The 16434-nt window shown below is 27.2% G+C and overlaps 1 protein-coding gene and 1 pseudogene across 1 annotated transcript; both read left to right on the forward strand.

Annotated features, from left to right (window-relative positions):
• The first annotated feature begins 1263 nt into the window (after positions 1–1263).
• Positions 1264–3219, forward strand: LOC126549746 (inhibitor of growth protein 5-like; annotated as a pseudogene).
• A 7827-nt stretch (positions 3220–11046) lies between these two features.
• LOC126549751 (small ubiquitin-related modifier 3-like) lies at positions 11047–14388 on the forward strand. The gene is made up of 3 exons (XM_050200053.1): positions 11047–11330; positions 11707–11835; positions 13938–14388. Exons 1-3 carry the CDS (start codon positions 11313–11315, stop codon positions 14058–14060), a joined length of 270 nt encoding a protein of 89 aa, XP_050056010.1. The 5' UTR covers positions 11047–11312; the 3' UTR covers positions 14061–14388.
• The last annotated feature ends 2046 nt before the right edge of the window (positions 14389–16434 follow it).

A 16434-nucleotide genomic window follows, 5' to 3' on the forward strand; every position in this document is an offset into this window, starting at 1 on the left:
ATTATTTTTATACACTATTTGAAACCAGTCACTTATAATAAAGGTAGAGAAATCTATTAAATAATTAAAATTAATAAAATAATTAAAAATAGTTAAAATTGTTTGTAATTTTAACAGGAAAATATAAGGTCGTCTTTTTTTTTGGAATGTTTTATAAATGTCGTTTTAAGATGTTTTTTTAAGACAAAAATTTAATAAAAAAACACGTCTCCTGAATGGGGGATGCGTTAATTTTAGAAAAATTTATAATAATTTAATTTTTTAATATTTATTAAGAATAATAAGAAAAATACTTGATCAAATCAAAGTGGTACGTTCAGTATCTACTATTAATTTAGTAATAATTATTACAAAAAAGTAACTCAAATAACATGTTACAATAAAATGTAATTAAATTACCATCAAATTACTTGCAAAGTAATTTCTTATAGTAACTTGTAACTTAAGTTAAGTTTCTTCCCAACACTGATAGACAGACTTCATAACAGCTGTATGAAATACTAATACCCTATTATAAAACATACTAGGGTCACAGGTTAGATTTAAATGTTGTGTACTAGCCACTTCTTTTCCTTTTATTGCTGTCATAAACATGTTCAAATTTTTTTTTTATTCAGTAACATTTCAAAAGAAATCAATTACATTATGAACTTTCAAATTGAAATCTAAAAAACAAGAAAATCAGTATTAAAGTATAAGTATTAATTTATATCAAAAATTTAAAATGATGTAATCAATCAGTAATATATTGTCAGTTAACATTTGTATTTTGGCGGAGCCCACACAGTATTATTGATAAAAACCAAAAAAAGATATGACCATAATCGGAACGTACTTCTCATTGAACCTCCAAATATTTTGTTATAAGTTTGTTATAAGACCGATACGTCATACGTAACGATATGGTCTACTTGAACATCAGCTCGAATACGTCGTTAGATTGGACGAGTCGGCGGCGGGGCGACAACGAAACACCAAGGAGACTCTTATCTGTATTACGGTGTTTTGTTTGCCGGCAGCACGATCGGAACACCGCGATTATGGTTCGGGCTACGCCTACTGAAAAGCACCGCTCTTCCACCTCCACAACAACACAACCTCCACCACCCCCGTTCCATCATAACTGTTAACAACGGTATAGAAATCGGTATGACCTTTTCGGTCGTTGAGTAGAGTAGAGGTGATGACGTCATGGTAACGACTCCGTCACGGCGTCCCGCAGAAAATGTGTAGAACGATCTCCCGGCCAAAAGAAATGTAAGTACATGACGTATTAAAAATAATAATATAATGTAAATATTTTTTCTTCCTTCAACATCAACACGGACACGCGGTCCAACGTAGCCACGTTAGCACGACGAATCGATAGAGCTACAGCTGCTGAGGTTCGGTCCCTTTTATCACTTTTATTGCAGCGGTCCAACCGGTAAATCAAAATCGTTAGCGCTGTGTTGCCAGTCGCCAAGTCCGAGTGTCCGACATATTGTGTATACAAAGCTTGTCGTAAGACTTGTACGTCTATTGTGTATTTTGTTTATACGCGTCTGTGGTCGTGTATTGTTGCCTTACAAATTGAAGTACGAAAAAATCACGATTTCCCGTAAACGTTTGCAATTTACGTATCGTCGTATTACTTACATCTTTAATCGTTTCGCGTTTGTCGTGTTATCTATCCCATTAAATCGACAGAAAACATTTTTTAAGGTACATTTCGTGTTCTAAGTATTACTAATACGCGACAAAGTCCGGATCGTTGTTGCTGTTTACAAACGGGTTTTTTTCATCTTTTGCTACTACCTATAATAATTATCGACCAACAATAATGGCATCAGCACCATACGTGGACGAATATCTTGACAGTAAGCTCTCTTTTTGGTTTTGAATTCCGACGAAATACTAATAGATTGATATTTTAGGTTTGGGGAACCTTCCGGTGGAGTTAAAACGTAATTTCGCTTTGATGCGAGAGCTCGGCGGGAGATCTCAAGAAGAGATGCGCTACATTGATAAACTGTCGAACGATTTTTTGTCAAATATCGATATCTACCACGGAAGCAAAAAGATAGAAAAAATGAACAAAATACAGCGTAAATTCAATAAAGCAAAAGAATATGCCGATGATAAAGTTCAATTGGCTAATCAAACTTATGAATTGGTATGTTGTTTTTTAGTTATTCACATAACATTTGAATTATTGTTCTACTACAATGTACAATATTATATAATAATAATTATAATAAATACCTATAATTAATAATGATATTTCAGGTGGATGAATATATTCAGAAATTAGATTCAGAGTTGACACGTTTTGAAGAGGAAATGCAAGACAGAGCCTCCAGTACTTCAAGATATGAAGAGGAAAGTTTACCGAAATGTAGGTGTTCTGAATTATATTTTATTATGATGCTAATGTGTTTATGTGTGCGACAATTTCTTTATGCGTGTCACTTTCAGGTGGACGTAAGAATAATGACAAAGAAATTAACTATACTACAAGTGAAGAAAACCAAAACATCTTCAGTCAGTGCTGTTTCTAATCCGATAAACCCTACCAATAGCGTAGCCAGTGTTGTGGTAGAGACCCGTACTGATGTTGGAGCTGGAGTTGTACAATCCCCGGAAGTAATAGACATGCCTGTTGATCCAAATGAACCAACTTATTGTTCATGCACCCAAGTCTCATATGCTAAAATGATTGGCTGTGATAATCCAGATGTAAGCATTTTAATTATAATTTTAATTTAATAATTATTTATACATTCATTACTTTTACTTATATAGACATTTATTTTAAACTATCACCATTATGTATATAATATACATAATATATTTGTATATATAGTAATTTTGTACTTTTATTATTTTAGTGTCCTGTTGAATGGTTTCATTTTACATGTGTCAAATTAATTATCAAGCCCAAGGGAAAATGGTTTTGTCCAATATGTTTGAAAAATAAGAAGAAAAAATAACACATTTTAACTATGAAATAATTTATTTTTTATTTTTTAACTTACACATATTATATAGGACAATTAATTGAAATTATTGTAGTTTGTAGTATAATTATTGTCATTAAATTACAAAATATATATTACACAATAGATAGAATTTAATTACATATTCAAAAATAAAATTTGATTACTATATTAACTTAATATTTATACTTAAGTGTCATCAGGAGTTACCTATTTTATCAATTGTTCATGTCATTTATATTATTTTAGCTAATAGATAATTTAAGTAATTCAAGAACTTAATATAGATTTTTTAATGTATAGATAATTTTTCTAAAAAAGTTTAATAATGAATCAATTTGGTTCTACCATATTACATGTTATTACTAATGTCAATTCATAAATAATTAAAATTATATTCTATATTTAATGATTCACAACAGCAGTTTTTAATTGTATACAGTAATTATGTGCATTTTTAATTTTAATTTCAAAAGAAAATAGGTAGCTAGGTTATTTATTAAGACACAAGAAACAACATGTCATGTTTTATCAAAGTTAGAAATTAAATTATTTTTAGTTAACCACTTTTTTTTTTTTTAATAATTTTAAATCAATTTTTATTATATTATTAAATATTTCGTCCCAAGAGTTACTTTTAAACAGCGGAAAATTAAAAATTCATAGCATTTATCTAAAAAACTTGAAAAAAATTAAGTTAAATGAAAAAATTACTTGTTTTGAAGTTGAAATTTTATGAAATGCACTATTTTCATAGCTAAGTCTTTCAGTTTAACTATTCAATATTTAATAAAAAGTTTATCATATGTATGATGATGTGTATCATATGTAATGTAGATCTTTATGACATCAAAAAATCTAAATCATAATATGATATGAGCACAATTTTTATTAAAAACATTCGAAATTCAAATTTAGATGAAACTATATATATATTTAAACTACAAATAACGATATTCATTTTCATTATCATGTAATAGTTCAAAAACTTTATTCATGGATACAAAATTGTATATGTATATTTGAATAATATACTATCAATCGAGATGACTTGAAACGAAAATGACCTATTTCTGGGTATTCTGAGCTTGAAAAAAATTACAATGGGCTATAAAAAATACATTAATGTGCACATATCTCTCATGAATAGGGTATAACCTTTCATTTAGTTTTTTAACCAAAATTGGACTTAAAAAAAAAAATACATGTTAAAGGTCACCTAATTTTTTGGGTTACTTGTAAGTTGTAACAATTATGAAAATTTAATGTGAAATTCAATTCACACACGTTACAGTTGACTTGTAACAAAATATATATATTTTTTTAAATTAACACAAGAACATATTATAAATTAAATATTTAAAAAAACAGGTTGATTTAACCTTTTTTTAAAACTGTATACACACTAATTATCAATTATTCATATCATTTATATTATTTTAGCTAATACCCTTCTTGCATCTATTAGGAGAAGATTGTGTTTTTATCAATAAAAAAAAATTAAAGTATTTATATATTGATTTTAAATAAATTAAACTAATAACTATATCAGTCTTTATCATAAAAAAGGGCAAACGTAAATTGCGCCCAACAAGGGAACAAATTGTAAATTGCTCCCGGTATTTCTCAGGTATAAATTTCTATGTAGTAATTTGCACTCAATAGAAATATTATTTTTATTACAATCATTTAGCATTACTCAGAGGACACCACAAAGAGAAGACAATCACTATCCTCCAAAAGTTATTTTTAATTTTATGGGATTAATAAGTTGTTTTAAATATTTTTAGGTTAATTTTTACAATAAATAATAATTAAAAAATGTAATACTAAAATATCGAGTAAATCATATAAGTAATAAGTTAATAGTATAATAAAATTATAAGTTATAAGTCAGCATAGTAATGAGACATCATTTTTACACATTCATCTCTTAATAGTATTTTCATTGTATTGTTGAATAATTTTTACCATTGTTTGAAATTTTTTTTTGATTTGGTGTTTTGAAATTTATAAGGTTCATTTATACTATTAATTTTTATGTAAATTTCAGACTGTAACTTTAATATTTTATTCATAAAATTATAGATTTGAGGATGAGGTGTATCAAAGCTTTTATTAAATGACTGTGGAAAGATACACAGACATTAGTAGTCCGTGTTAATGTTGCGGAAGCTGATGCCCCAAATATTTGGAGGAATGTCAGTAAATAAAATCACTAATATTATAATAATTAACGGTTACGTTTGGTTTTTACACCAATAAATGTACTAATTTGTTTAAAAAGGATGAATTCAAAGTCACTATTAGATTAGATACTATGGGTGCATTTTATTAGGTACATAAAAATGTATACCTGAAAATTACCGGGCGCAATTTACTATACTATTTTCTTTACCTGCTCACTATGGGCACAATTTACAATCACCCTTAAAAAATGTATTTATGAAAATAAAATAAAAATGTTTAGCACCACTATCCAAACAGACTTAATCACATATTTTTCCAGTGGAATAATGAACGAATAACCAGTACAGTCTCAACATTTTAAAACTTATTTTATATGATACAAAATATCATTTTGACATCCATATTTGTACCATTCATATAGGTTTTTCGCTTCTTTGGTTTTACCATGCAAGAATATCTCGAAGGTTCTGTTTCAATATTGCACTGGTAGAGTGCGCCACATAAATAGAAAAATATTATTCGATGTTCAGCTTAAATAATTATGGCTATAAGTTATTAGCTTATATTCTTTTTTACATTATATTATCTGCATGTAAAAGTAGTAAAAATAAAGTAGTCAAATTACGAGTTCATTTTAATGGTCAATGCAAATATAATTGGAATGAAATGAAAAAGGTAAATATTTATTTGTAGAACTACTGTACGTATTATAATATTATTTGCTACTCATCTGTAAAGTCTCTACGCATGATGTATATTAGCGGATCTCAACTTATTAAGTACATGAAAAAAATAGAGTAATGGTGAAAAAAGTGAAGTTGAATGTAACTGAAATAGATAGCAATTAATGTAATATTAAATAATTAATAATTGTGTACTTATTACAATATAAAGTCTGCGGTTTAATATTATTTATGCGATAACATTTTATCGTTATAATATGAACACTGTGGATAATTTATGTAGATTCATTTTAGACAATTGTAGAGACTTGTTATATATTATATACATTAATATTATATTATTATCTTTCGATTGTTTATAATCCAAATTGATACTTGGATACGTGAAATAGTAGTGAGAGGTTAAAGGCTACGCAAATAAAAAAAAGTTTAAAACCGCTGATCTATGTCATCAGTGGTGTATGTAGAGGGGAGTTTTAGAGGTTCAACACCCCACCCCTTGAAATGTATGATTGTATTGTTAAATTAATTTTATTAATTAATTAATAAGTAATGTAGGTTAATATATACCAAATACTCTATATGACAATACGGGACAGTCTACGATAAGAATCACGACATACGTATGCCCCCCCCCCCAGAGTCGTAGTGCCGTAGTTAAATTTTACTAAATAAAAATTTATGCTTACATTTAATATCTTATCTACTAAAAAAAACTTACAATTTAAACAAATATTTGGTGTTATAGCTATATATAAATTAATTATTTTAATCATTTTGATTTTAACTCCAACCTTACTTTTTTTTAATAAATTATTAATGTTTTTATCAAATAAGCATAAAATTTTATTTACAAAAATAATTGTACTTTTAAATGGAGAGAGCTTGGCTTCAGACTATATCCTAAATAATGAAATAGACAAGTATTTAACATTGACGTTTGGATTATCTTTCCTAGAACCACACGAGGTTGGAGATTTTTTTTCGTTTGAAATGTCTGCTATTCAACCAGATGAACACAAAATTATAGAATTTGCTAACTATTTAGTAGATACATACATAAGTGAAAATTCAATATTTCCTCCAGAATTGTGGGCAGAAAAAAGTTGTAGCTCACAAAGAACAACGAATGCATGCGAGTCTTTTCATTCGAAATTTAAAAAATGTTTTGATTCTCCTCACCTGAATATATATAAATTTATAGAAGTTTTAAAAAATATGCAAACTGATACCACAATATTAATAAGAAGTAGTCTAGAAAAACAACGAGTACTTAGAAAAGCAATAAGACAAAGAATATTATTTATAGAAAATAAAATTAAACAATTAAACAATAAAGATATTACAATTAAAGACTATGTTAATACATTAGCCAATAAATATAAATACAGAAAATGATATAATTATATTTTCACAATTCTATTTAATTTTTTTTATAAATATGTACCTATGTGATTGATAACATTATATTTTTACAATTTAATTTTAATTTTTTTTATAAATAAATATTATTATTATTATGACTTAAAATTTAAATTATTATATTTTTACGATTCTATTTAATTTTTTTTATAAATATGTACCTATGTGATTGATAACATTATATTTTTACAATTCAATTTTAATTTTTTTTTATAAATAAGTATATTATTATGACTTATAATTTATATTATTATGATATTATTATATTTTTACAATTATTAAATTTAAATTTTTTTGTATAACTTGACATATCTTTATTATGGCAATATCACTTTAAGAACCCTTTACAATAATTAACCGTAGGTGAAAAGATAACACGAATTGCGTCCAGGACGCAATTCGTTCAAAAAGGTTCATTTACCTGTTTTGGTACGCAATTCGTGTGTACCCAATTAACCGTAGATGAAAAGGTAACACGAATTGCGTCCAGGACGCAATTCGTTCAAAAAGGTTCATTTACCTGTTTTGGTACGCAATTCGTGTGTACCCAATTAACCGTAGATGAAAAGGAAACACGAATTGCGTCCAGGACGCAATTCGTTCAAAAAGGTTCATTTACCTGTTTTGGTACGCAATTCGTGTGTACCCATACGTGAAATAATAGTGAGAGGTTAAAGGGTATGCAAATAAAAAAAAGTTTAGAACCGCTGATCTATGTCATCAGTGGTGTATGTAGAGGGGAGTTTTAGAGATTCAACACCCCACCCCTTGAAATGTATGATTGTAATAATATTACCATAAATTTTTTTAACCCTATCCGAAATTAATTTCTAATTTCAAATTTCAATAGAATTGACTTCGTTGTTGTCCAAGCAAAATATTTTCAAAGAATCACTAACAAAAACAGTATCTACTATTATTTTAATTGGTAGGAAATTAACAATCCCATGTAGCTTAACTTCGAAAGGTTGGAACTTCGAAATTAAAACTGCAATCATTATAAGAAAAACGATATAATAATAATAATAATCTTATTATATAAAACATCACAGACAACAAATAATTATTAATAATATATGGTGTACACTATATTATTAAGTTTGATTGGTGTAAATGATCAGTGGATTCAGATTATATTCTATATAATGTTGCTTAAATACATTTTATTATAAAATTTTGAAAAAAGTCAATACTATTTGAAATAATGAACGTTGTTAAATAAAATAATCAACCTGTATATGAATAACATGAGCATTGATTTTGATTGTTATAATATTATACTTTGACCATATACCTAAATCTATATATTCACTTATATGGTCGAAGATATTATATAATTGTACAGATAACAATTTAATAATTAAATTAAACAATATCCTTTATTGTGATTTGAGAGAATGTGTTAACTTTGACCTTAATTATTACGAAATACAAATAATGTCGCTTATACCCCTTGTGTTCTAGGCGCCTCATATAATATTATCATTAATTTTTTTTGACCTCCTCCGAAATTAATTTCTCTATACGTCACTGTATAACATACGTACGTGATAATGTTGTAGCATACAATTTCTTTATCTGTATTATGTGTTATAACTGTAAATTACAAACCACTACCTATTTGAATTGATTTTTTTAAATTTTAAAATGATTATTACTTATTTATATGGTGTTTGACCCGAGCAATGATGTACAATATTTATTTCAAATATTAACCTTCAGACTGTATATGTTTTTATTTTTATTTTTGTACAGTATTATTTACCAATGATAATTACTGGAAACTTCTTACTTTTGACCTCTATAATGCACCAAGGATATTTAATTTGTAACCGAAAATTGTAAATAATTTGTTAATTATTTATTATGGTAAAGTAATTACTAATGCAGTAAGTTAAATTATCTATACAAATGTGGCTGTTGAAAAAATAATTTATAGCTTATTTATGTAGGTATACAAAAGTCAGAGTAGATATCTAATTTAATTTATAAATAGGTATTATTTTAGATTTAATTTTATAAAATTATTGTAAGTATTACTTCAAGCTTTTTAGAAATTTGAGATGTAAATTATCCTTTATTTAATGTACACACATATTCAAATAAATATAATATACACATATACATACGACACACGTCATATATGTTTATATATGTCATATAATATCTTCGAAATGCCTAGTTTCTTTCATTGGGCATACCTAATCACTAATCACTCCGCTTAAACATATTGTTGCGTCCCGACTAGGTCGATTCATGCATCAACGTACAAAATGAATACGCCGTGTTGTTCAAGTATAAGTTAACGTTTATTAAAATATTTCTTGCACGAATACAGTTGTATTAGCTTAAGATTAAGTTATATATAGTAAGATGGTGAGTGGTGTTACGACCTGCCTCAGAAACTGTTATAAAAATGACTTGAGTGGTGTTACGACCGGCCTCTGAGTGTCATAGATATCCCTATTCGTTAGTTATACTGTAACCGTCTGTCGAGCTCTTGTCTCGGTCTTCCTTATAAATGATTTCTTACAAGAGTGGGTGGCGACTCCGTCATACGAGGGGTCCCGGAAGACTGCTTGTGTATTCTTACCCATGATTCTTATCGAATAGCTAAGACATCGAGTTTTGACTTTTTGTAAGGAGACGTGTGGTTTTACTTTAATTATCAAACTATTATACTAATATAATATTCCACTCTCTCGTGTCCTGTACTCGTATGCCTGTAGTATTAATTATATAAGTTATGGAAATTTGACATTGTATGATCTTATGCGTATAAAATAATTTAATAACTAACTATAAAGTCTCAACAATACATTGAACATGTTGTAAACAACACAGAAACTCTAAATGCTCAGTTTATACCAAAAGTCGTAGGTATATAGTTAATCTTACCAGCTACAAACCTAAACTGTAGGCAATACACATATTTTTTTAGACGCTTATTGAGTATATTTTGCTGTCAGTGTCACTAGTCACTAGTGACTAGTGTGAGCCCGCGTGACTGCTGACTGTAGTCATTCTTATTTTACATTTTATTATTTTAAAATTTAAAATTAAACTTTTGTTACCTAGTCAATTAATTTATATACTAATATTTTACATATGAGTTTATGTAATATAATAAACACTCACTATAGAAAATGTAAAATAACTGAAAACAGTGCACAATTATATATATATATATATTATAAGTCACAATTATATTTTAATGGATACATATTAATAATATGTAATGTATTAAGCCTTACTGCTGAAGATTAAATTTATTAAGAGAGTAATTAAAACTAAACTTTAAATTTAACTTACAAATTATCATTTGTGGGAAATTTATGAAATGTTAATTCCGGATTTGTCCTGCTATTGTTCTTACAATTCCAAAATGAACAACTCTTGTGTGAAGGCATTTTACAATAGTTGGTATTAAAAACAAAAGACTTTAAATGCAAAATATTTGGAGAAAAACAAACACAAGGAGAGATCAATCAAATACCATCTTCCCCACCATAATTAATAGAAAAAAACCTTCCATAATTAATTTATTTTTAGCTCAGATTTGTCGTAAAAAATGTTCAATTAATTATTAAAATTATTTATTAATATTATAACAAATCAGTAGGTACTTCAAATAAAGGCGGGATATTTGAATAGAATTAAAATTGTTTTCATATAGGCAACTTATGTACACAAGGGCCGGTAGGCAACCACTATGATTTCGGGGAGCTATGTAGACGTTTGTTATCATTAACTGTCTCGTATTGTCATATAGAGTATTTGATAGTACACTACATCGACTTAGTCCGTGTTGTTAACTTACTGTTGTTTGCCTGTGGCGGTAGCGTTTGTCTCAGGCGTGTGAGTGACGCTGTACATTATTCCTTCCGGTTTGCCGAACCAACCTAACCTTAATCGTTTCGAATATTGTTGACGGCATTTTCTTCGCGAAATTACATTTCACTGTCGCCGCGTTTTCCTCGTCATAGGCATCACGTTGTTCTTCTGATTAACAAGTACCGTATTATAACACACAGAAAAAATGGTAGTAAGCAAAGAAGTAAGTATTAACATACAATGCTGCGTAGGGTGTACTCATCAATCATGGCGTCTCGTCTTAATGAAAGTCGTCGATAGCCCGAGAAATGGTACCATTAAATGTATCATGCATATTATAATTCTTTATCTCAATTACTGTTGAATACTATCGTTAACATTGATTACATTTAGTAGACTATCTTCTGACTTCCATCAGATTTCATAAGTTAATTAATAATCGTGTAATTATTCAAAACCAATTATGGATTGTGTGATTAAAAACAATAACTTACTATATTATTATTTTTTGAAATTATGTTAAACTAAATTATTTGTTCATTAATTAATTTTATTAGTTTTAAAACACATATCAATTCTAAAGATACCTTGTATTTTAGGTTGCTCCCGAAGATAAAATTACTATTAAGGTTGAAAGTGGTATTAATGGTCATAACGATACTGTCTTCTACACTATGAAAAAAACTTCAAAATTACAAATATTAATGAACGCCTACTGTGAGAGAACTGTAAGTATAAATTATTAAAAAGTTGTTTATTTTAATTGTTTCCATAAAATAGTCTGTGTCTTATATGAGCGCATTGAGTGCTGTACAAAAACTGATCTAAACTCGTGCATGACCGAGAGTGATACCACCGTACAATTCGGCGGTGGCAGAGTCAAAGGCATTTACAGTGTTGTGTATTATCGCAGCATTTTAAAGATGTATTTTTTGGTCGTGTTGCTGTATATTTTGAATTTTTCTTTTGTTTCATTTTCACGTGCACTATAAGCTCCATGCTAAACAAAGAAAGGTGTATTTTTTTACTTTATAATATGCATAACATATTGTTACTTCAATTTTCTTTATTCAAGGCTGTGGTAACATCGTAGACGGTGCTGAACAAGGTCGACTACTGCGAATAACGACCAACCCTAACTGTAGTTACTAGTTTTAATTTTATTGGCCATATTAATCACATTAAACAATTTCATTCGTGTATAAGAATGTACAGTAGCGAACATAAATTGTTGAATTTTTACCTATTAAATTTTTGTTATTTCCATACCATTTTTAATTCGAACTGCAAATTATTATTAGTAGGTTTTTCACTGTCACATTAATAAGATTAAAGATAAAAATGTAAATATTACTTTCATTTTCATTACTAGGGCCTCTGCCTTATATTGTTGTATATACAAAATATCTAAAAATGTTACTCGATGTTATTTAAATTAATAATTACATAAAAGATTTTTGATAAATCACCAAATATGTTTACTCAATACCTATTATGTAAATTCATAATCTTTGTATATGACTCATATGATTTAGATATTTAGCAGGTCATATTTTTGTGTGTTTGTCTTACGCCGAGATAAATAAATATGGTTTTTACATTATACTTGTATATTTTCAGTTACATTCTATTAATTAGTCATATTTTATCCATTTTACGCAAATATCATTTGTTACAGTAAAATGATTTGCTGTAAACAAATAAATTCAACTTGATGCCTTTTTTTTTTTTGTATTATGTTTTATTTAGTCAAAAACATTGAATTTTAATTACCGTATAGTTTAGAAATAGAAACCTAACTATATTCATCATGACCGAGATAAAGCAATGTACTGCTTAGGTCTTGTTTTTCTGGTTTTGTCTATATTTTATAATACAGTATAGATTATTCATAATTGCAGTAAAAAAAAATATCAACTTTAATATTTAAGTCCTAAGTTAAGAGAACATTTTACCCACATATGTTGTCTCAATCTTATATGTAAAACATCTCTAAAACGGTTTTACACCAAGAAGAATCACTTAGGTTGTAGTCGAACATCCAATTTTCACACTTTAAAAAGAACAGAGACTGTGCAACATAATTTTTAATTGTTTGATATCACTAATACAAAAAAAATTATTCTTTTCCAAATCTATTATTTTTGTAGTTTTGTTATAAAATAAATAAAACGATATTGCACAGTCAAAGTTATCTTTTTAAAATTTATATTATTGTACACATAAGGCCTCAAACATTGTAGTATACCCTGAAATCTTTAAACTATAAAGTAACTGATTATATCCGAAATAATCCCATTTTGGTTTAATTCAACTGTCTGTATTTGTTTTTAAGAAAAGTGATGACTCCACGCTTGTATTTATTGTTTACAATTGTATAACATTAGTTATAGTTAGTAGTTATATTTTTGTTGATTGAATTATTGTTAAAGATAACAATATTATCTATTTGAATATTTTGAATCAAATTCCTTTACAAATATATATATATTTTTTAAATAGTTGGAAATTATGATCATTTTAAATTTTTATAATATAATACACACTTGTAACTTGCTTTAAAATTAATACATCAAAGTTAAGTTGAATGATAATATGTCAATTAACTTATATTAAAACTAAATAATTTTTAATTGAATTGTTCAATGTGTATTTGTGAGATGATGACAAACCTGGATTTTTAAATAATAATGATTCATTGTTTGAAAAATTTAATATAATTTTGATTTTAAATACTAATATGGATTTTATTCATCTATAAAACTAGTATAAACTAAATCTATGTGCCTTGTTTAACATTTATAATCCATTCAAAATTGTAATGTTTTAGGGTTTTGATATTCAGTCAATAAGATTTTGGTACGATGATTCTGCGGTTAGAAGAATGGATACTCCGTCTTCCCTAGGATTAGTGGACGGTAGTGAAATTTATATCTTTCAAGGACAGGGTTAGGTTAGGTCCTTTTGATTATATATTGTAAATACAAATTTATAATCAACTACTACAATATCAAGAATTTAACTATATCAAACAAATAAATGTTATATTATGTACAGAACATAATAGATGAAATATTTACAGTAATACTTTTTTTGTAAACAATTTATTCTTCTTATTATTATTATTTTCATATTCTTCTAACTTAATAATAAACTTGATATACCTAATCAATGAGGTTTTTTAATCTGTTTAATTATTTTGAATGATTCACTAAAATGTGTAAATGCTATTATAATTATTGTGATTATTAAAACAATATATTCAATCCGATTTTTTAAAAGGTGTTTCACTTATTGTATACATTTTGCAATGTTGAACAGGGACATATCTTCCACACAGGGGAAATCAAAATCTTCAATTAATAAATATTTACGTTTTTTTAATTCATAAAATAAAATGAAAAAATGAAAATATTTTTTTAAAGCTCGCAAGGAGTCAAGTTTTAAATATATTGCTTTTATTGTTAAGTATGTTATACCTACATTTGTTTTTCTGTTCTATAAGTTAGTTAATCTATCATCACAAAATATGATTAGACTAAATAAATAGTCAACCATTTTTGGTCTTCTTTTAAAGCAAATTATGAGCATTCAATGCATGTTAGTTTATTGTGTAATTTAAAATACTTATAAACTTGGTTTGAAATTAAAATATTAAAATATTCTTTTCACAAGATGGTTTACCCTTAATTTTAAAACATGGCATTAAAATGGTTTTTTCAGAATAAGAATTGATGACACTTCATCAGAGCATAATATCTTTTTAATAAACTGATACTCCGTCTCCCCTGGAAATGAAAGAAGGTGACGTAATTGAAGTTTTTCCACATCAGATTGATGGTTGATTTTATTTGAACTATTATTAACTACTTATATTTTATATCTAAGTATAATAAAGTTGTGTCGCGTTGGCAATGATGAAAATTCCAAAATAGTACACTAAGTGCTGTTCTATCTATATATATTGCGCTCAATGCGACTTATAATAATATATACATATCAGAGAGACAGAAAAGACAAAACGAAAAACAGTGAAGCAGTAGCGGTATACAAAACAAGAGACGAAAATCTTTACGTACGTACGTACAGTAGTAAGAATAATAATAAGGGCGTTGGCCGTTGGGCGCAAAATAATAACTATAATAAATAATAATGATAAAATGATATAAAACTAATGATAATAAACATATGTGGCAAAAGGCCGACCAATATTTTTTCCTTAGAAGATATTATAACACAAAGAGAATAAATAACAATAATATTATAATAATTTCACGATTACAATGACAGAGTGGTGGATGGAGAGGAAGGAAAGTAATTAAAAGGGTGTCGTCGCTCAGACCAATGTCCCGCGATAACACATTGCTTAGCGCGAACAGGTGTACTCAAACGACGGTTTTTAGGAAGTGTTGTGCTTGTAGTCATATAATTTGAAACCAAAGGTCAATAGCATGGACTGAAATATATTATATATATATAATATATTTATAATATATTTTAGTCCGTGGTCAATAGGACAATATCTACCTTATAACAACGATTTTACGATTTATATTGTACAATGACTTCCCACGCGCTACTGCTGTGCCTTGATCTCCGCCGCACCGCGGATTTTAAGTATAAAAACCGCGATTCTGGTATCAGGATTATATAAGGTTGCTTGGAAATTTAAAATTCAAACTTACTATTACAATTATTGCAACAGACAACGGTAACAAGTCCGAAGTCACATTTATAATTCACCAGTATCATAGGATACGGTTTTCAGTTTTCTTTATTATTATTGGTAGGTAAGTGCCTATAATTAATATGTTATAAATTATAATATATGCTTATAAATAAAATAAATATATGACGAATAATTGCATGTGTAACAATCTAAATCTGCGTGATTGATTTGTACATAAAAATAATTATAAATATGTTTTTTTTATTATATCTACTTAAGTAATTTTTATTTTGTTGTATAAAATAATTATTTTAATTTTGATTTTGAAAACATGAGATGTTTTGTAAAATATAGTTATTCAAATAAAATTATCTACCATTTAACAACGATTCTACGATTTGTTTTGTACATTGTACAATGACTTCACTCGCGCAACTGAGCTAACTAAAAATATACCTATTTTAAAAACATTTCATAGTTTTAAAATACTGGTTTAAACATTATCATGAAAATATCATTTTATTATAGTCATTTCATATATTTGAAGTTTTATTTTTTATAAATATTAATTATTAAAAAATGTTGAAAATTAAATACAAGATTACACATAACACATTAGATATCTATTCTTTCAGTCTGTTATAAATTTAGAAAATCC

This window comes from Aphis gossypii, chromosome 2 (assembly GCF_020184175.1).
Source record: "Aphis gossypii isolate Hap1 chromosome 2, ASM2018417v2, whole genome shotgun sequence".
NCBI lineage: Eukaryota > Metazoa > Arthropoda > Insecta > Hemiptera > Aphididae > Aphis > Aphis gossypii.